This window comes from Mandrillus leucophaeus, unplaced genomic scaffold (assembly GCF_000951045.1).
Source record: "Mandrillus leucophaeus isolate KB7577 unplaced genomic scaffold, Mleu.le_1.0 Scaffold433, whole genome shotgun sequence".
In the NCBI taxonomy this organism is placed as follows: Eukaryota; Metazoa; Chordata; class Mammalia; order Primates; family Cercopithecidae; genus Mandrillus; species Mandrillus leucophaeus.
Window position 1 is genome coordinate 1,085,241 of NW_012104621.1, and position 20,817 is coordinate 1,106,057.

General features: G+C 38.3%; 2 protein-coding genes across 3 annotated transcripts in view; one reads left to right on the forward strand and one right to left on the reverse strand.

The window, feature by feature from the left end:
- Nucleotides 1-15,518, forward strand: part of NCBP1 (nuclear cap binding protein subunit 1, 80kDa) — a 39,426-nt gene extending 23,908 nt beyond the window's left edge. Inside the window, exons 15-23 of the mRNA XM_011993744.1 lie at nucleotides 402-505; nucleotides 2,709-2,831; nucleotides 3,832-3,934; nucleotides 4,742-4,835; nucleotides 6,132-6,235; nucleotides 8,607-8,721; nucleotides 10,670-10,798; nucleotides 11,408-11,521; nucleotides 12,909-15,518. Of these exons, the coding sequence (XP_011849134.1) occupies nucleotides 402-505; nucleotides 2,709-2,831; nucleotides 3,832-3,934; nucleotides 4,742-4,835; nucleotides 6,132-6,235; nucleotides 8,607-8,721; nucleotides 10,670-10,798; nucleotides 11,408-11,521; nucleotides 12,909-13,022 (1,000 nt within the window). The 3' untranslated portion in view covers nucleotides 13,023-15,518. The remainder of the gene's footprint in view (nucleotides 1-401; nucleotides 506-2,708; nucleotides 2,832-3,831; nucleotides 3,935-4,741; nucleotides 4,836-6,131; nucleotides 6,236-8,606; nucleotides 8,722-10,669; nucleotides 10,799-11,407; nucleotides 11,522-12,908) is intronic.
- Nucleotides 15,519-16,656: 1,138 nt separating this feature from the next.
- The window catches only part of XPA (xeroderma pigmentosum, complementation group A), a 23,157-nt gene continuing 18,996 nt past the window's right edge, over nucleotides 16,657-20,817 (reverse strand). For both annotated transcript variants that reach the window (XM_011993743.1, XM_011993742.1), the window contains one exon: nucleotides 16,657-17,337. In XM_011993743.1, the coding sequence (XP_011849133.1) occupies nucleotides 17,189-17,337 (149 nt within the window). In that variant the 3' untranslated portion in view covers nucleotides 16,657-17,188. The remainder of the gene's footprint in view (nucleotides 17,338-20,817) is intronic.

The window sequence follows — 20,817 nt, forward strand, 5'->3', positions numbered from 1 at the left end:
TTTCTACACTTCTTCTCTACCATGGTTTGTAAATACCTTCTCAGGCAGTAAGAAACTTGGCTCCCATTATCCTCAATATTTATTTATTTGATACAATGTAGCCAGTCTCCAAAGTGTACGGACTGTCATCTTCACCACACCCCATCATCACCCCACATCCTTGGCCACCAGGCTCATGAGCTCACTCACCCATACCTCAGTTGCAAGCCAGTAAGTTCCGCAGTATGCCTGAGATTTGGTGTGCTGCCTTAGACAAAAACTCAAAGGATTTTTTTTCCTTTCACTCTTGGTTGTCAGCTGAGTTCAAGTTGTTGGAGATTGTGACTTTCTAGGTAAGTTGGGTGTTACCGAAGAATGGGACTGATAAAAGATATTTTCTGAGGCTGTTATTTGTATTGTAGGTTGTCTTACCATCAGCGTATATTAGATATTGTTCCTCCTACCTTCTCAGCTCTATGTCCTGCAAACCCAACCTGCATTTACAAGTATGGAGATGAAAGTAGCAGTAAGTAATGAAACAAATCCCTCTGTCTTTAAAAGGTACCAGTTCAAATATATTTAAATTAGTTGTTTAAAGTGGAGAAATTGAACTTTTTCTTTTCTTGGGGTTTATATTTCCTGTATTCGAAGGGTAGTCTAGCATTAGCCACTGTTTTATTTGCCCTGTCATCATTTTGAGGATTTGGTTGTGATAAAATTAATTACTACTGGCTTATCTTTTCTTTCTCTTTTGAATGTGTTAAGTATAGCAAGATGAATTTATAGTTAGAACTTACTAAACTGCAAATGCGTATTTGTCATGGTGATGGAGATTACTTGAATTAATTATCTTTTTCAGGTGTGGTATTGAGAACATAGATGTACATATTCTGTGGCAGTATGCCTTTAAAAGTAAATTCTTAATTATTATTTTCTTACCTTTTGGTCACATAATCTCTGAAATTGCACCATAAATCAGGGAGTGTAATTTGATGTGCCATTTTGCCCTTTGCACAGTATTTACACTTAATGTAGGTAGAGTATTATACATTGTTGATCACTGGTGGAGTTAGGTGTGGAGTTTTTTCCAACTTATCCTTTGCAGATTACACTTAACACAGCCTCCTCCATGATCCTTCCATTTCATGTTGTGTAGAGGTTCTTTGCATCTCACAACTATCTGCTGTTCCTTGCTTTTCATACCGTACGCCTGTTTCTCCACCTCTGTCTCTGACTGTACCTGTTTCCTTTGAAATAAACTGTGTTGGTCCTGGTACATTTCCTATTTCATTATGTCAACTCTGAAAAACAGATATAATTATCAAAACTACAATGAGGAAATGGCTTCCAAGAGGTCAAACTAGAATGAGATTGCTTCTGAGTGGTGGAGCCCAAATTCAGGCGTAGGTGCACTGCTGAGTGGCCATGCTCTTAGCCACTGTGCTTTTTGGCAGATCAAAGGTTCATGCAGCACTTAGAAGTGCCAGGTTTTGAGTTTTGTCTTGTACTCATTCCGAGAATGATAAAGTACAGTGTTTGCTGTCAGAAAGCTCAGACTTTTGTTGAAGATTAAGCTTTCTTTTTTCCCCATAGGAATAACTCAGCCTAACATTTCAAGGCCTTCATAACCATTGTTCCTACTTTGTTATTTTTCACTTCTCCCGACATGGGCCTCTACTTCTTCCAGGTCCATGTCCTTTTTTATTTTTTCCATACTGTTTGTTCTTGGCTTTGCTATTACCCCAGTCTGGAAAGCCCTTTCTAGCTCCACTTGCTTTTCTCCTTCTAGATTCTAGCCCAAGCTCAATAGCTGTAAATACTTTTTAACCTTTAGTAAGCCAGTTTTGTATTGCTCCCTGGCTGTGTCTAATGTGAATATCTTGGTTCTTCAGCTGGAATGTAGACTGGTGACAGGGGATTCTGTTTTTCTTCGCCTTCTTTCTTTTAGAGAAACAGCTCACAGCAGGTGTAATATGACCATCCTCACGTGACTGTTGTAATTTACTTCATTCATTCCAGTAACTCGTACTCTATGACAGGATTGCCTTTTTTGTTACCTCTTTGTCTACCTTACATTAAAAGCAGATTTCTTGTTGCTCTGGTGATGCCTTACGGTGTATATTAGCACAAATTTTTATAATAAGGACTTAACTGATACCAATAGTAAATACAAGGAGTCCTATCACATGAGCATCTGACTTACGTAGATTCAAGCTTGTGGATTCAGCAAAAAAAGGAAAGTACAAAAACAAAAACCTCTCTAAACTTGGCAGCCATTACCTTGTTGAGGCTCAGACTTCGTTTCCATGGTCCCAAGGAAAGAAAGAGGAAATGGGTGTTGGCAAAATGAAAGAGAAGTACGTTGGTTCTGGCTTTTGAGCCCGGGAGAGTTGAGGGCATTAAAAGACAGTTTAACTGTGTCCACTCTTCTCCTTACCATTCATCTTGAGGATGATCAGCACCTTATACTCTAAATTTTACTTAGCTAAGTGTCCTTAAGGAATTGTTGAAATGAAAATTGTCCCTTTTTAGGTGAAAAACCATTAACCTATTAGAAAAAGCTTCCACATGTGGTACTTTTATACAGATTAAATATTGACCTTGGGATAAAGAGCATCCTATTTTGAAAGGAAGAATTTAAAAAATTTTTTTCTCAGTTATTTAACTATTCGTTAGAATAGTCTTGAAACCTGATCTGTCATTCCCCTTACCCCCAATTCTGTGTTTAGATTCTCTTCCTGGACATTCTGTTGCCCTCTGTTTAGCAGTTGCCTTTAAAAGTAAGGCAACCAATGATGAAATCTTCAGCATTCTGAAAGATGTACCAAATCCCAACCAGGATGATGATGACGGTAAGTGGAATTCAGTATTTCTTGAGTGGAACTATGTATAGGCCAAGTTAAAGCATAAACATAACTCTGGCAACATGATGCGCTTAAAGCAGTATATCTGTATCTGTTTGACCTGTTCAGACTGTTAGTTGTTCTTAGCATCCCAGGTGTTTTCCCCTTATATAAAAAGAGATCCTAACATTTCTGTGATAATACCTTCCTTAAGAATATAAACTTCATCGTAAATACAAAGTGAAATATGATACCATTGAAGGATTTTTAACCCCTGCTTTCACCATAGGTTCCTGAATAGAAAGACTTGGTGTATTATAAAGTTCGACATTTTCTCCAAGTCAAGCTATTAGAATAATAATGCTTAACATTTACTCAGTTATATACCATGTAATTCCAACCAGAATCCTAGGGGTTTTTCTGGGCAAGAGTGGGAAAATTGACAAAATAATTTATACAGTTGCCTGAATCAATAAATGGATATGTACATAGAAAAGCAACTTCATCAAAATAAGGTATTAGTGACCTTTGGATATTTATTACTGGGATTTTGTTTGGATATCTCTAAGAAACTTGTGTTATGATATTAGAGAAAATGAGTTTAGAAAGCATAAGCCAAAATGATGGCATTAAATTTAGACATTGTCAGACATCTTAAGATATAAGCTTAAGTGTTAAGGGTTTGCTGGGTTTTTTTGTTTTTTGGGGGTTTTTTTGGTATTAATATAATAGAGACTATGAATAAGGAAACCTGTGTGATTTTTTTTTTTTTTTCAAGGAATGGATGATAGAATTAAGACAGTCACATAAAACTAAGAATTAAAACATGTGGTTTCATATTTGCAGTGTTTGAAATCAGTGACGGTCTTTTATTGTTTATTAGAACTAAAAAACATTACACAAATATCTGTGTATAGATGTGAGCATACCATCTATTTAGCATTTGAGGTAAGGCACCAAGGAATTGCTGTACTTACATTTTTCTATTTTACTATAAAATATTTTTCAGATGAAGGATTCAGTTTTAACCCATTGAAAATAGAAGTCTTTGTACAGACTCTGCTACACTTGGCAGCCAAATCATTCAGCCACTCCTTCAGTGCTCTTGCAAAGTACGTATGAGTACAGAGCCTTTCTTGAGGGTTTGGAACTTTGCTTCATGAACACCAGTGGTATAGTAATTTTTACCTAAGATTGTTGAATATGAAGATCTTAATAATGCATAATTGGATACAGTGGGTTTGGGTTTGTGGTAGCTAAAATCTATATCCTAAGGCTTCCATCAGTCTGTTTGTACAGTTGGCATATGTACATGGTAAGCGCTTTTTTTCATATAGACATTTAAAGTAGTGAAAAACCTAGATTTTTAGGACAGTCATATGCAGTTGGAAGTTCCCAAGCTAAGTATCTTTGCAAAGCAATGTAAGAAGAAATTAGAATCAGCTACATTGTTGGGAGCCACCCAAAGGTTGACATCTAAAGACGGATATTTTTAACTTGTTAGACAGGGTCCAAAGGAAGAAAGAGCACATAGATTTTCCTCCAACCAAGCAGAGAAACTGAACATCTCACCCCATCTCTGCCTCCAAGGCTTTATGTTACTTCCAGGGTTCCCACAGAAGATGCAGTTTGAATATTCCACCATGTTTGAAGACAGTTCCTTAGTCCTTACCTATTCTTATAAACTGTAGCCCTGGGCTAAAGGTAGTATATTGTAAATGTCTTGAGATTTTGTGACAGCTTCCTTAAAAACTATGAATCTCTAATCACACTTTTTGCATCCTTAATGGTTAATACTTACAGTTATTTTGCATTTGCATATTGCATTATAAATTGAGTAACCTTGAAAAGGCTTTGAAGACACTGAAATGTTTAACGAATAAGTATATATGATATTTTTTTCCCACCATTATCAAAAGGTTTCATGAAGTCTTCAAAACCCTAGCTGAAAGTGATGAAGGGAAGTTACATGTGCTAAGAGTTATGTTTGAGGTCTGGAGGAACCATCCACAGGTAAAAATTATTTAATTAGACATGTTGAAGCTCTGATTATATAGGTATAAAAATAAGGCCGTTAATTGCTATTGTTTTGTTTGTAAAACATGAAATTTGACTCTGCCTAGATAATGGTTTTTAGATCTAATTCTTTCAGTGCTATGGGAGTAATGATGTTTGATTCATTCTTGAAAGAGCAAGCATTATTGTGATTTGGTTTTGAACTAAAATATCTCAACATATTTTAAATGTTCAGCAAGAAGTTTATCTAGTCTATCCAATTTCTAAATACAAGCTCCAGATTTCTCAAACCTTGATATATATTGTGTATTATAAAGAAACATTTAAATAAATTTCATAAAACAGTTGAGTTTTTAATGATAAAACATTGTTTTACATTTAACTTCTGAGGTTCCTCGAAATTATGTATTTTTTTGAATAGGTATTAGTAACTGAAATTTAAATTTTTTTTTTTTGGAGACAGAGTCTCACTCTGTCACCCAGGCTGGAGTACAGTGGTGTGATCTTGGCTCACTGCAACCTCTGCCTCCCGGGTTCAAGTGATTGCCCTGCCTCAGCCTCCCGAGTAGCTGGGATTACAGGCGTCCACCACCACATCTGGCTAATTTTTGTATTTTTAGTAGAGATGGGGTTTCACCATGTTGGCCAGGCTGGTCTTGAACTCCTGACCTCAGGTGATCTACCCGCCTCGGCCTCCCAAAGTGCTGGATTACAGGTGTGAGCCACCATGCCTGGCCAGTTTTTTCAAACTTTAACTGTTACTATTCAGAGTTTTTGTTTAGTCAACCTGTTTCTTGTAGTGCTAGAGCAAAGCAAAGGGGAGAATAAATCTTAAGACCTAATGATCAGGCCAGGCGCGGTGGCTCTTACTGGTAATCCCAGTGCTTTGGGAGGCTGAGGTGAGTGGATCACTTGAAGCCAGGTGTTTGAGGCCAGCCTAGGCCACAGAGTGAAACCCTGTCTATACTAAAATTACAAAAATTAGCCGGGCATGGTGGTACACACCTGTAATCTCAGCTACTCAGGAGGTTGAGCTAGGAGAATTGCTTGAACCTAGGAGGTGGAGGTTGCAGTGAGCCGAGATCGTGCCCCTCCACTCCAGCCTGGGTGACAGAACAAGACTCTGTCTCCAAAAAAAAAAGACCTAATGGTCAAATTGATCAATCAGTTCTACAGCCATCAAAACTAGATTTTATAGCCCTCCTATTTTACTTTTATGGCAGCAGTGTCGTGGCACATATACGTGTGTATGTGTGTGTGTGATTTACTTGAATAATTCTTCTCTCATTGTAGATGATTGCTGTACTAGTGGATAAGATGATTCGTACACAAATAGTTGATTGTGCTGCAGTAGCAAATTGGATCTTCTCTTCAGAACTGTCTCGTGACTTTACCAGGTAATATGAATTATTTTATGAAACTTGTGTTCTCTAAGAATTGATATATGTGTGGTCTCTTATACACAAGCTTCAAATTCTGGTCCAGACCAGGTTGATATTAATATACTGTGGTCCAATCTGGTCGGATTGGGCATGGCAAAAATTCCTAGACAGTGGAAACATACACAGCCTGCATCTCTTAGCAGGGGCTCTTAGCAGGGACTCTCTTAAGTTGCAGCATCTCTTAGCAGGGACTCTCTTAAGTTGAATCAAGACTAAGCTAGTGAAGTAGAAATCCTGTTGAAGGATCCAGACTGTTGGGAGAGAAAACTAGCAAGAGCCAGCTATGTGCAGAGTCTCAGCTAGTCCAGATGGAAATCAGGAAGTGTTCCAGCTTCTGTGGGGATGGCACCTGGAATGCACACCAGGAAGTAGGAGAAACCAAAGTCAAAGTAGATTAAATCATGGGGGTATCTGGGAAGGCTTGGTGATTACCAAGATGCCTGAGGGATGGGGGAAAAGGGGTTGTCACCACAGTCATAATCTTAGGTTTAATGCAGAAGACTCATTCTGCACTCATTCCCCCTAAAGGAAAGAGTTTTTGCTGTTTGGTTCTTATTTGTGAAGTTCACAGACTTTACAGTTGATAGGACCAGGACAGCAGGAGTTGACACAAAGCAGGAAACTAAAGCAAATTACTTGTAAAAACATAAAAATCCATCACAACCTTTAACTTTTCCACTGTATCTGTTATTGCCAGAGGACACTGATCTGAAATATACTGAATCGTTAGGGTGATAAGGTATGATCTAAGGTTGTCATACCAGCCAGGTTGGCCTTCACAAATAAAGACAACAGAAGGACATTTTCAGATTTGTAAACTCCAGAAAACTAACCACCCGAGTATGTGTTAACCGTTGTCCTGAGTGATTTACATTTTCAGTTCATTTTATCCTTACCGCATCACCATAGAGGAGGTTCCATTATTGTCCACATTTTACAGAATAGGGAAGTGTCACAGAGTGCTTTAGCCTGCCCAAAGTCACACAACTAAGCACAGAGCCAGCATTCAAACCAGGCATTCTGGAATCTGTGTAGTGCTCAGCAGCTCCATCTGTTCTTTAACACCTAGCTCAAATATTTGTAACTCTGCAAACCTTTCCCTGACTACAGTCCACCGCCTTCAGAGTTAAAGTGCTCTGCTCTTTTGTCCTATTTCGTAACATTCTAGACTTGGAGTTTTATGAACAGATTGTTTTATTATCTTCCACTTAAACTATTATTTGGGTCAAAATTTGTAGAAGGAAGTACAGTTGACCCTTGAACAACATCAGGGGTTAGAGACACCGACTTCCCACCACCTACCCCACCCCCACACAGTCAAAAATCTGCATGGAACTTTTAACTGCATGGAAAATTTAACTAGTAGCCTGTTGACCAGAAGCCTTAGTGATAACGTAGTCGATTAACACATATTCGTGTTGTGTTAATATTCTGTATTCTTACAATAAATCATAAGAGAGGAAACATCATTCATGAAGTGAGAGTGGATCATCATAAAGGTCTTCATCTTCGTTATCTTCACATTGAGTAGGCTGAGGAAGAGGAGGCGTTGGTCTTGTTGTCTCAGGTAGAAGAAAACCCGTGTGTAAATGGACCTGCACAGTTCGGACCTGTATTGTTCAAGAGCCAACTGTACTATTCTGTGCTGGGTTAGGAGACCTAGTTTATAGACACAAAAGTAGCTAAGAAGTTACTTTAAAAAAAAAAAAAGAAAAGAAAAGAAACACTTATGCAACAAACATTTTGAAGCACCTACAAAGTGATCTTAGTATGTATTTGCTAGTAAGAAAGCTGACATATAATTATCTCATTCTTAGAGCCTATCAGTTGATACCTATTATCAACTAATGAGTTTCTTAAAGGTTCCAAGAGAATAATTGCCTGAGTGTGCGCTAAAGTGTAAATAGTGTAAAGCATGTACAATCAGTCTCAGGTTAGGTCACCATTTTGAGAAAATTTCTACACATGGTGTTTACATTTAAGAGAGGAAAAATGTATTTCCATTTTTAATGTTAGTGTCCATCATAGTTTGCCATTTCAATTCAGTGAGTATATACCTCTAGTAAGGGATGGAAATAAGAAAAATGACTACACAGTACTGCCCTCAGGGGACTCACCTGAATCTAATGGGTGTGAAGATAGATATTTGCACAATTTACAATAAAAGACCAATTCATAAGTATTGCTGGAGAAATATGACTAATTCAGCCCAGAGGACAGAAGGCTGTATCAGCTGTTAAGAATGAATAGATCATAAAGGTTGAAAGGTTTTATTTTCTATAACCATAGCTTGACGTACAATAACCAAATGCCATATTTCTTTAAGATTGTTCGTTTGGGAAATCTTGCACTCTACAATTCGTAAGATGAACAAACATGTCCTGAAGATCCAGAAAGAGCTGGAAGAAGCTAAAGAGAAACTTGCTAGGCAACACAAACGGGTAAGTTTTGTGTAAACTTGTAAATAGTTAAAGAAAATATACCAGAAACTCTGGAGAGGATTCAGAGTTCATTATCGTGATGGTATTTCATTTTTTTCTGAGCCCAAATTAATGCAGAGCTGTTTGCAGAAGCAGAAGAGGAGGAAGGAGCAGGTAGTGTGTTGTGTGCTGTTACACTGCATGATGAACCAGTTCAGGAAGCCACAAACTTCACTTTCCATAGTTTACCATCTCTGGGTCAGCCTCATGTTTACACAAGGGAAGTAGCAGAAGGGAAGAGGACACTTGTATTTCTATAGGAGTCTCTGGGGGAAGAGGGAGAAGACTATAGATACTTACACTTTCCCCATACTGTGAGGAGGAATGGGGCAGTCATTCCCAAGTTAACATAATACTTCTCATAGTATTAATTTAGTATTTTAGCCATTTAAGCCGTGAGTGACTTAACATGATACTCTTCCTTATGAAAGTATTTTCCAGTGTTATGTGTATTTATCATAGTAGAAGGTGAAAAAAAAAAAAAGTTGAGTTTAGTGCCCTACAGGAACCTTTAGCAAGTTTGAGTACAAGTCTCCGTGTAGACATATATGTATACATATATGGATATAAACACTCACAGACCTAAAATACTGTAAGATAAATGGTGTCATCTCATTTTGTAGATGTTATAAAGTGAGACACAGAGAAGTTAAGTAGCATAGCTAGTAGGTTGCATAGCTGGTAAATGACCAGAGCTAGGTTCTGACACAAGTTTATCAGACTCCAGAGACTTTCTCTCATGCCACACTGTTTCTAGAAATGTGCTGTCCGACACAGTAGCTACTAGCTGCATGTGACTATTTTAGTTTAGTTAAATACAATTTAAAATTCAGTTCTTTGGTCACACAACCATATTTCAGGTGCTCAGTAGTAACGTGTGGTTGCCGTCCTAACAGGCCGCACATATTTATATCATTGGCCCCATTGAAGAAAGGTCTATTAGGTAGTAGTGCTCTAGAACCTTACCTTTGAGTGGTGTTAGGAAAGGACAGTCATGTACCCACGTGTCTAGAACATAAAGCAGACCTCATAAATAGGCTGTGTTTATAGAGAGAAAAGTAAGATTCTGTGAAATCCGAGAGCAGGGTTTTGATAATTTTGCTTAAAGCAGAGAGGAGGACATCAGTAGCTGGGGCCTTAGCAGTTAAGTATTACCTCAAAGAATTACCAGGCTTTCTAGATTCAGTGATGCCACTTCTTGCTGAAAGTACCTTGGTATGTAACACCTAGAGCCACGTTCTGGCTCTGCCACTTTCTGGCTGGGTGATGCTGGGAAAGTCATCTAACCTCTCAGCCTGTTTCTTTCTCTGTAAAATGGAAATAAACCATGCCTTGTTTTTCTTTTCCTTTAAAAAAAAAAATCAAAATTCTATAAACTCTTCAGAGTGAGCTGGAGGGGGGCAATTATTAAAGCTTTACGGGAGTGTATTGAGCCCATCATTGCCAGCAGAAAGTATTAAATGGCCCACTTTGAATTGTTTTATGTCAGCTGTAGCCATTTCTAAATTATAACAAGAATGAGCAGGCTTGGCCCGTAGGACTTGCTCAGTTTTTCTATATGGCCCATTAGGAGATTAATGATTAGCAGGCCGTCTCCCTGTTGTTACTGCTCAAATGGTCAAATAGTGATAAATTGTAGCCAAGTCCCCCATGTTGTTACCAAGACAAGTGCCACTAAATTTCCCTGGTCTAGATAAGAACCCATGGTATTTCTGAGTGAGAAGACAGTGTCTCTGAACCACAACAGGACTTTGAGGTATATGTGTGTGGGTGGCAGAGTGGGGGCTACTTTCACTGTAGAATATAAGTCTTAACATTTGGCCAGACACAATAAAATGCTTCCCCTGGAGGAGATTTAACACACTAGAATCTAAATGGTATTTTCCTTTTGTTCCTTTGCCTTCTGTAGCGAAGTGATGATGATGACAGAAGCAGTGACAGGAAAGATGGGGTTCTTGAGGAACAAATAGAAAGACTTCAAGAAAAAGTGGAATCTGCTCAGAGTGAACAAAAGAATCTTTTCCTCGTCATATTTCAGGTATCTTGGCTTGGGACATTTATACATAAAAGGAAACAATACGTTTCTTTAGTTTTAGTTTTTAAAAATGTTATTTTTCATTGTAAAAGGAAATCACATTTATAGAAGAGATTAAAAATAAAAAAATTTAGGAAGGAAATAAAATACTCAGAGGCAACCATGTATGTTTCTGAGTTTCTCTGCTGTTTACTTAGTATTCTTGCATGAGCATTTCTCCATGCTTGAAAAAAAAATTGTGGGTTGCTTTTGTTATATATGTCTCGTTTAATCATTCCTCATTGCTGATCATTTTCCTTCCATGAACATTTTAATGCAGATTCCTGTTAACATTTCTGATTATTTCATTAGAATAGATGCCAGGATAAGTAATATTACTAGGATAAGTAATTTAAGATCATTAAAGGTCTTTATGTATTGCCAGGAAGGACGTACCAACTCATGTTATTACCAGTCTGCCTTTCTAGGTTGACTTAATGAATAATGAAAGTTAGGCACACACACCACAAAGACAGGGTAGAACAAGCAATACTTTGGGGTTTCTTTGTCATGAATTTTTTTCTGAAGTATAAGATTCTATCTCTAGTACTACCTTAACTTCTCCCTTTCCAGCGGTTTATCATGATCTTGACTGAGCACTTAGTACGATGTGAAACTGATGGGACCAGTGTATTAACACCGTGGTATAAGAACTGTATAGAGAGGCTACAGCAGATCTTCCTACAGGTATGTGGGGAACTTTGATTAGATAATAAACAATACTATTCTCAGCCACAAAGATTTTTCATTAAAAAAAAAATCCTTGTCAAATTTGTTAGGAGGCTATGTAGTACCTGTTAGACCCTTTAGCTCATGTCCATTTGCTGCTACCATTGCTCATCAGAATATTTAGGCTTAAACTGATTCTATACCACTTAGATTCCTAATTGCATCGCAACCTCCCCACACACACCCCCGCCTCACCTTTTTTTTTTGAGATGGCGTCTCACTCTTTTGCCCAGGCTGGAGTGCAGTGACACGATCTCAACTTACTGCAACCTCCACCTCCTAGGTTTAAGTGATTCTCCTGCCTCAGCCTCCCACATTGCTGGGATTACAGGCACCTGTCACCACTCCCAGCTAATTTTTGTATTTTTAGTAGGGACAGGGTTTCACCATGTTGGTCAGGCTAGTCTCAAACTCCTGACCTCAGGCGATCTGCCTCCACCTCCCAAAGTGCTGCTGGGATTACAGGCATGAGCCATGGTGCCCAGTCTCCTAATTACCATTTTCTGTGCTGGGGATCCTAGCTGTAATATGAAATGTAGAGGACAAAAATATCAAGAGGACAGTAATTGGATTTATAAGTCCCTAAAAATCCAAGGTTCAGGTGGTAAATTGTACACAGAATCAAGGTAAGCTCCCAAGGGTCCCTCTGCAAAAGCAAAATGCCAGCACCTATTCTCACCTAGATTTAAGTTAAAGGTATATAGGAAAGTGGAGCTAATTCATTGTGTCTTCAGACACTACTCCCCTAAATCTTCATTTGTTCATTCTAGAAGAATGATTAATGTAGAAGTCACTCTAAGTTCAATTATTTGAGCCTCCAAATAGGGATTCCCTCTGATTTTAGTTACTGCCAGTTTTAAAAGCTTTAACAGTCTCTAGTCCTACAGGAATCTCTGAGTGTTTTCAAGGCTTATGGAGGAACACATAGAAAAAAGTGTATTTCATTTTCTGACTCTTTATCTTCCAGTTAGTCCTTGTCTGGCTGCTTTTTAAAAAGTCATAATGTATTATGCCCTGATTGGGGAGTGAGCCAGCTGAGCCTAGTCTGTAATAGTACTAGCAGCAAGCAGGCACTGCTGCCACTGCCTTGAATCATGAATTCTATGTACATGAAGTTGGTAAGAACTGGATTTTTTAAAAAGCTATTGAGCGTTCATTTTTTTCATTTCCCTTTTTTTTTTTTTTTTTGTTAGGGACTTTTAGGGGTCCATTATTCCTATCAGCACTTTTTTTCCCTTCCTTTTTTCATCATTCTGCAGTGTGGGTGGGCTGCTGAAGGAAATGTTCAACAAGATTGCTTATGTGCTTTTTCCTGACCTAACTACCCCCTTTTCTGTGTCCACAGCATCACCAGATAATCCAGCAGTACATGGTGACCCTGGAGAACCTCCTCTTCACTGCTGAATTAGACCCTCATATCTTGGCCGTGTTCCAGCAGTTCTGTGCCCTGCAGGCCTAAGGGTTGTTTTTTCGTCAAGTTTTTTTTTAATATCTTAAAATAATTTGTCTTATTTTTTGATGGTTTGAATGCTTGCTTTCTTGTAGTATCTTTTCACTTCTTAAAGGAAACAAAGGGGGAAGAGGACAGTGGATAACATGGCATTACTTTTAATTGCCCTGAAAAGCAAATACGTCCTAATGGCAGTAATGTGACGATGACCATGATGTATTATATATGTGACAGATACAACTTCTCTGTGATCAGTTTGGTATTTTTTTCTCCTTAAGGCACAAAATAATTGGTTTGAGGTATGTGAAACACTAGAGGTCAACCTTACATAGTATATAGAACTGATGGGTTTACCCAGCTACCCAGTAGCATAACTTTTCACAGCTCGGGGATAACTTAACATGGCTGAAATAAAACTAAAAGTATGGTTTTTAAACTTTGGCATTTCATGATTTATCATCTCACTCTACTCTAAAACTGGTTGTTTCTTACTGAGGGTGTTCTCCATTTGAAATTTTCTCTTCAAAGTATTTTTAAGTAGTATCTTAAGACATGACTTGTTAGTAATAAAAGTGTTACTAGTTGGAAGAGTAGTTCTCAAATTTGTCTTAATGTAAATCACCTGGGAATCTTTCAAGTTATTTTGAAATTTAAACCACCCTCTGAGGGTGGAACGCAGACATCCTCAGTAATCCTTAGTTTCCCCAGGTGATTCCAGGTTTGGTCACCATTATCTTAGAGCATCTACTCACTTCCTCTAGCCTCTGGGTTATTTGTCCAAGGTCTTGTAGTGAGTTACAGAATACTAAAGTGGATGTAGAAGTGGTCAGATTGACTGAAACCATACCCTGAATTAGATGTGAGTTTAGATTTTGTTTATATGGATCCTGATCCAAAAAACTACGAAGTCCTGAGCTTGTTTCCTGTATGGTGTTGATGCTGAAAAGACAGCCGTTTGTAAAATAATACACAAGTATGAGGAATTGTCTGACATTCCAAATTTAGAGGATTTTTAGACTTTTTTCATTAAACCTTAGAAAAAAATTACCAGTAATCCTACAACTACTGGTAGTGGTGTTGTGCATTTGCACAAAATAGGTATAATTTTTTCTTACTACATCCCAAGTTGATGATGCATTAAGCATTTTGCATATTTTGATATATTTTCGCTTTGGTTTACCATACATTTGAGTGGCTACAGAATGTGGTCCACTTAATAGACTGGAATTCCTAGGATTTTTAAATACCATACTGTTTAAGACAAAATACAAAATATTCAGAAAAATCCAGGTTGCATGGTGGGTTAGTAAAACTAAAACCAGGTTCTTGGCTAAATATTCTCATTTATACTGTTTCTCCTTCCCATTGCTTAAGCACAGCACAAACTATGTAATTATATATAATTACAATTGACCCCTGAATAACATGGGTTTGAACTGTGTGGGTCCCCTTACTAAACATGGGTTTTCTTCCACCCCTGAGATGGCAAGACCAGCCCCTTGTCTTCCTCAGCCTGCTCGACATGAAGATGATGAGGATGAAGACCTTTATGATGATCCACTTCTACTTATTAAATAGTAAATATATTTTTTCTTATGATTTTTTCTGTATTTTCATAATTATATAGCATATGGGCTGGGCACAGTGGCTCATGCCTGTAATCCCAGCACTTTGGGAGGCCGAGGCGGGCGGATTACAAGTTCAGGAGATCCAGACCATCCTGGCTAACACGGTGAAACCCTGTCTCTACTAAAAAATACAAAAAAATTAGCCAGGCGTGGTGGCATGTGTCTGTAGTCCCAGCTACTCAGGAGGCTGAGACAGGAGAATCACTTGAACCTGGGAGGTGGAGTGAGCCAAGATCATGCCACTGCACTCCAGCCTGGGCGACAGAGCAAGACTCTGTCTCAAAAAAAAAAAAAAAAAAAGAATATAGCATATAACATACAAAATGAGTTAATTCAGCAGTGGGCTATTGGTGGTTAAATTTTGGGGAAGTCAAAAGTTATATGCAAATTTTTCTGCAGGGTGTCGGCATTGCTAACCCCATGTTCAAGGGTCAACTGTAGTTTAAAATGACTCCTGTCTCAACCAAAGGATAACCTTTAAGGGATTGGTAACTTTGACTCGAAACTGCTTTGTAATCTTTTCACAATGTACTGAAAAGTGTGGCTAGTTATGTTTGATCCACATTCTAGAGAAATTTGTAGGTTTTAATTTCTTTTCTCTTGGTCCTCTCTTCATGTATAATGGTTGCTTTTAACAGCTGTTCGCTGATGTGATCCTGCTCTGTCCCAGTCTAGCAGCTTAAGTGTATGGAAAAACTGAACTAGGAATTGAGTTTTGAAGAAATAAAGGTGTGTAAGAGCAAACATTCAACAGTTGCTGTCCCCACTAATGAAGTTCATACAGACAAAAGATGGCATGTCACTGTACATCATACCTTGCAATAAATGCTCTGTTAAATTGTGTTGGTGCAATTTAACATGCTTTTGTCAAAGTAAACATACTGTTTTCCTAATTTGTAATTACACTTGAAAATGAAAGATGAGGAAGGGGCCTTGCCAACCTGTGTAGAGCAGATTTAGCTGTTAGTGATGTCTGGATACCAGGATTGTCTTAAACTGATAAGGGTGTAAAGGGTGAATAGAAGCATCCCTTAACCACACAGATCTATTTTCTGTAATATAGTGGCCTTGATAATACATGCTCTTTAACTAGTGGTTATTATGTGCCAGGTGCTATAGGTTCACCCTATTAACTACTTCAAACAATCCTTTGAGAGATGATTATGCTCTCTTAACAGATAAAAACAGGCTTTTGGAGTAATTTACCCAGGGTCCACAGCTAGTAAGTGGAATCTGAACCTAGATCCACTTGGTCCAAGAGCTCCTTTCCCCCCACAATGCTCTTACAGCAACCTGAACCCCTAGTTACTCTGTTGTCATCAAGCTGAAAGCTTTTTTCCCCAGACACATCTTGCTGCCCATTCAGAATCAGTTTTTACTGAGCTGTAATATTTGGCATAGCACATATTAATCGAGTGTGAAGGTGTTTAAAAAAATCAAACTTGAAAAATACATAAGCATTTCTGTGTAGTCTCAATTATTTGGACATGACTTTTTTCGACTTACCCTTTCTCCAAGCATCTCCACTAGAGGAAAAAACAAATGTTTAAACTTCTTATTCTATTTGTAGGATAAAATGTCATGTCAAACAATTTGAAAGTATCTAGTCATTTTAACTGGAATTTGTTTTTGTCAAAAAAAAAAAAAAATCCCTAGACCCAATAATTGTTTTGACAAGATACGGGAAAATTTCACTAAAGTTGATGCACATGCCTGTGGTGATTTGAGATTGGGTTGTCACTTCCTTTCCTTAGAAGTCTGAAAGCAGCATGGAAGCAAGCCTGGGACTAAATGAACATACTCCTAAGGCACTTAGGTGCACACCTGGCACCTGGTTGGTAAATGCTCAGTAAATGTTAGCACTACTTAACGATGAACATCAGTGTCGCCTTTGATCAACAATCAGACACTCAACCATGAAAACAGCTCTTTTCCACTTTAATCCAACATTTAAAAAGCTATCTAGACTAATGTTAAGGCCCACAATAGAGGCCCCAAGAGTACAGAAAACATGATCAGACTCCTACAACTCAGTGTTTATTTCTGCTATTAGGGCTTTTTCCAGCAGTAGCTCCCCACTGTTTCCACCATCGTGGAGACAGAAATCGTCCTAAAAAACACATGACCAGAACCTGGGGTACAGTGGTACACCACCATTTGTTTCCTGGTTAAGAATCCAGTTCAGCCAGCTGTGGCCTTTATTGAAACTTTCTCCCTCTACCCCAGTCTAGGGTTTGCCTCGGTATCTTGTCCACAAATTTGTAGCTGACCTACCACTTTTTCACCTACTCTAGCACTCAGCTCCCATCTCTGTTGTAAGAAAGCAATCGCAGACATGACATTCTGCACACAACCAGGCCAGGCGACCTTCACTGAAATGTGCTAATTTTAAGCCATAACATACATAATTATTACTGAAGCATTACTTATACAAGGATTTCATTCATCTATGAAGATGTTGCATTTTTTTGAATTTTGAACATGACCAATCTAAATTTCCTTTATTTAAATATAAAATTCTATAAAACAGGTCACTGAACTAAAAAATCACATTTTTTCATATGTCAGTTCATGGCCACACACAGTACAAGTCTTGCGGTACATGTCATCTTCTAGGTTTTCTTCTGGTCCATACTCATGTTGATGAACAATCGTCTCCCTTTTCCACACGCTGCTTCTTACTGCTCGCCGCAATTCTGAGAAAAAAATTTAAAAGTCATCTTTTCAGTGGTGCTATTCAGCTGAATCCAAAAATCCAAATCCATCAAGCTTTCAGCAATGTACGTGTGTGTGTCTATGTGTATTTAAACCATATATAGTTTACCTTAATTTTATAACAAAGTTGATTATACAAACTTGGCAAACTTACTTTCTTACCTCACTAGTTCGGCCTGTGAATCAAGTTTTCACTGGAGCAGTGTGAAACAAGAGATTCAGAAATGGTTATGTGGGTTGGTGGTATGCAAAACGGAACCATATTCAGAAGTGAGTTGAGTAACAAAATAGGACACATTCAGGTATGTTTGACTTCAGATAACAGAATGCCATAGTAGGAAAATGAGTCAGCTGAAATAAGAAAAAGTATTTTTAAGTTCTTGTCAGGAGCTACGTCAATAAGCATCAAGTCAAGCTTTGCAAGAAAACTAGAAAGTAGAGAACTCTACCACTATGCTGGTATGTTTTCATCTTAGAAAAACTGCTTGTGCAGTAAGACCTCAAGTCTATTGAAGTTCTTATAAGAGGGCTAAAAATAAGAATCACAGAATATTAAGAGCTGGAAAGAACTACAGAGTTTTGATTTTATTTTGCAGGTTGGGAAACTAAGCAAAGATAACTGTGTAGCCAGGACACTGGTCATATTCTAATGTTTGGAGCTTTTTCTGCTACTTCCTGTCAAAATCATTTTACAAAGAAAATTATATTGGGTTCTTTGAAAGCAACCAAGTAAATCATATTTTAATAAAAAGCAACACTTTACATTTCTATTCTCACCAGTTATCCACACAGTTCATCATTGTCTTTGACAGTGGCATTACCTAAGGGAGAGTATGATAGCTGTCTTGTATAATCTCAGCTATAAAACTCAACATACACCAAGTAATCACATATTTTCCCTAATTCATTTTAGATCTATAAGTAGTATCAAAATACTACTTGAATCTTATTTTCAGCTTTTATGTCATGAGGATGAAAACACAGGGCTATGTGTAAGGCAGTGTTCTTACCACTTTAAATACATTTAATCCTCACAACCCTTTAAGCTAAGTAGAATTATTCCAATTTTACAGATGAGAAAACCAAGGCACAGAGAAGTTACAAGTTGCCCAAGGTTGTATAGTTGATGGATACTTCTAGCATGAAAAGTACTTTGACATTATTTCAGTGCACATACCTCTAGATAGGTTTTGGTCTAGAAGAAAAAAATGTTCATCCAAACTCTTCATTTCTTTCAGTATCCTCTCATATTCTGAAGACCTTGGTTTTTCTAGATACAGATCTGGAATGCCCTCCTTCCTTTAAATTTTACCTTAGGATATCTTCTAAATAAAAAATGATATGCTAACCGGAACTCCACAGATGCCCCCTGGTTTCAGATAATGTAAGGAAGATGTTGCCTACTTGAATTCTAATACCTGCTTTTCAACTTGGTTCTCATGTAAGACATCTGGCCACCTTATCCCACTGAAAATCCTACAAAATTTTGCTGTGGCGCAATCATGCTAAATTAACTTTTCTGCCTAATTTGAATATTATGTGTACTTAAAAAGAGGTACCAAAGAAAACTTTTCTGAATACTAAAAAAAAAAAAAACTTGTAGTAAAACTCTTTCTAGCCATAATTGAACCTAAGGTTTTACACTGGCTTTGACTTTTTCTCCCCACTCTTCAGCTAATGTGTCAGGCTTAATGGTAAGAATAAAGCCACATCTTTAATTTATTTACTAGACATTCCTGGAAAAACTTGTGCCAGAAAGGAAGTATTTTGGGCCAGGTGCAATGGCTCATGCCTGTAATCCCAGCACTTTGGGAGGATTATCTGAGCCCGGGAGTTCAAGACCAGCCTGGGCAACATAGTGAAACCCCCATCTCTTAAAAAAAAAAAAATTAAAAAAAATGTTTTTAATTAGCTAGCCATGGTGGCATATGCCTGTAGTCCCAGCTACTTGGGAGGCTGAGGTGAGAGGATCACTTAAGCCAAGGAGTTTGAGCCTGCAGTGAGCCGTGATTGCACCACTGCACTCTAGCCTAGGTGACAGAGCGAGACCCTGTCTCAAAGGAAAAAACAACAGAATATAAGGAAGTATTTTTAAATAGATAGGTCTGGAGTTTTTTTCACCCTTCTTTCCCTTTCTGAACAATCCAGTCCTATGGAACAAGTAAGCATCCACAGCAGGGTGAGAGAGCCCAAGAAAAAGAGGGCTCCCTCCAGAAGAGGAGGCAGCAACAGTAACGGGAATTAGTCACACACAGGGCTTCGATCAAGTCACTATATTAAGGATCATGGGAGCCACCAGGTTTCTCATCATCCAAAAAGCCCGTATAAGTAAAACTAAACTGACCAATGAAATTTTAGAACTGGATGTATCAGTGTGTAAACTCAAGGTTTACGTACATTTATAGACAGAGACATAGAAATACAGGTACGCATGTGTTGTGCTAGAAAGCAGGAGTGCTCAAGAAATTATGACATAAGGCCAGGCATGGTGGCTCACACCTATAATCCTAGCACTTTGGGAGGCCAAGGCAGGTGGATCAACTTGAGGTCAGGAGTTTGAGACCAGCTTGGCCAGTATGGTGAAACCCCCATCTCTACTGAAAACACAAAAATTAGCTGGACATGGTGGCACATGCCTGTAATCTCAGCTACTTGGGAGGCTGAGACAGGAGAATCACATGAACCCGGGAGGTGAAGGTTGCAGTGAGCTGAGATTGTGCCACTGCACTCTAGCCAGGGTGACAGAGCGAGACTAGGTCTCAAAAGTAAACAAGTAAATAAAAATTAAAAAGGAAATGACATGTCAAAAGATACAAAAGCTAGTCACTAGGCCAAATCAGACCATTTGAGCAACAAAGTAAGGACAGAAAGAACCAAAGCCACTGGAGAAAAACAGAAATTAATGAATTCATACCAATAAGTAAATGGGGCAAAGGATGTTACAGAATGCTGACTGCCAACTGCTTAAATGCAGAAGGAATGCTGGAATTAGAAGACAATTCTTATAACCATCATACTAAAGACTGGTTCTAGCAAGAACCATCAATGGATGGATACTAAATCTAGGGGGATACAATTTCTTTTTGCTTATCAAATCAAAAATCAGAATTACCACTGAGGGCTGACAGACATCAGTGCCTCCAGATATGAGGCCCTGAGAAAAGCACATCACTTACATACTGTCCCTGGCCTGAAATGCATACCCTACATCCAGCCAGCAGGACACACCAGAAACTGCCCCAAGTGAGAAGCATGTTTTGAAAGGCAGGGCAGGGGAAGCAGACTTTTCTTCAAAAATGCCAATGTCATAAAAAATAAGAGCTGTGTAAATATCCCAGAAAAGTTTAGAAAGACTTGGTACCTAAAGCCAATACCCAATCCCAGACTGGATTCTGTTCTAGAAAGGAATCACTAAAAAGAATATTAGATCGGCCGGGCGCGGTGGCTCAAGCCTGTAATCC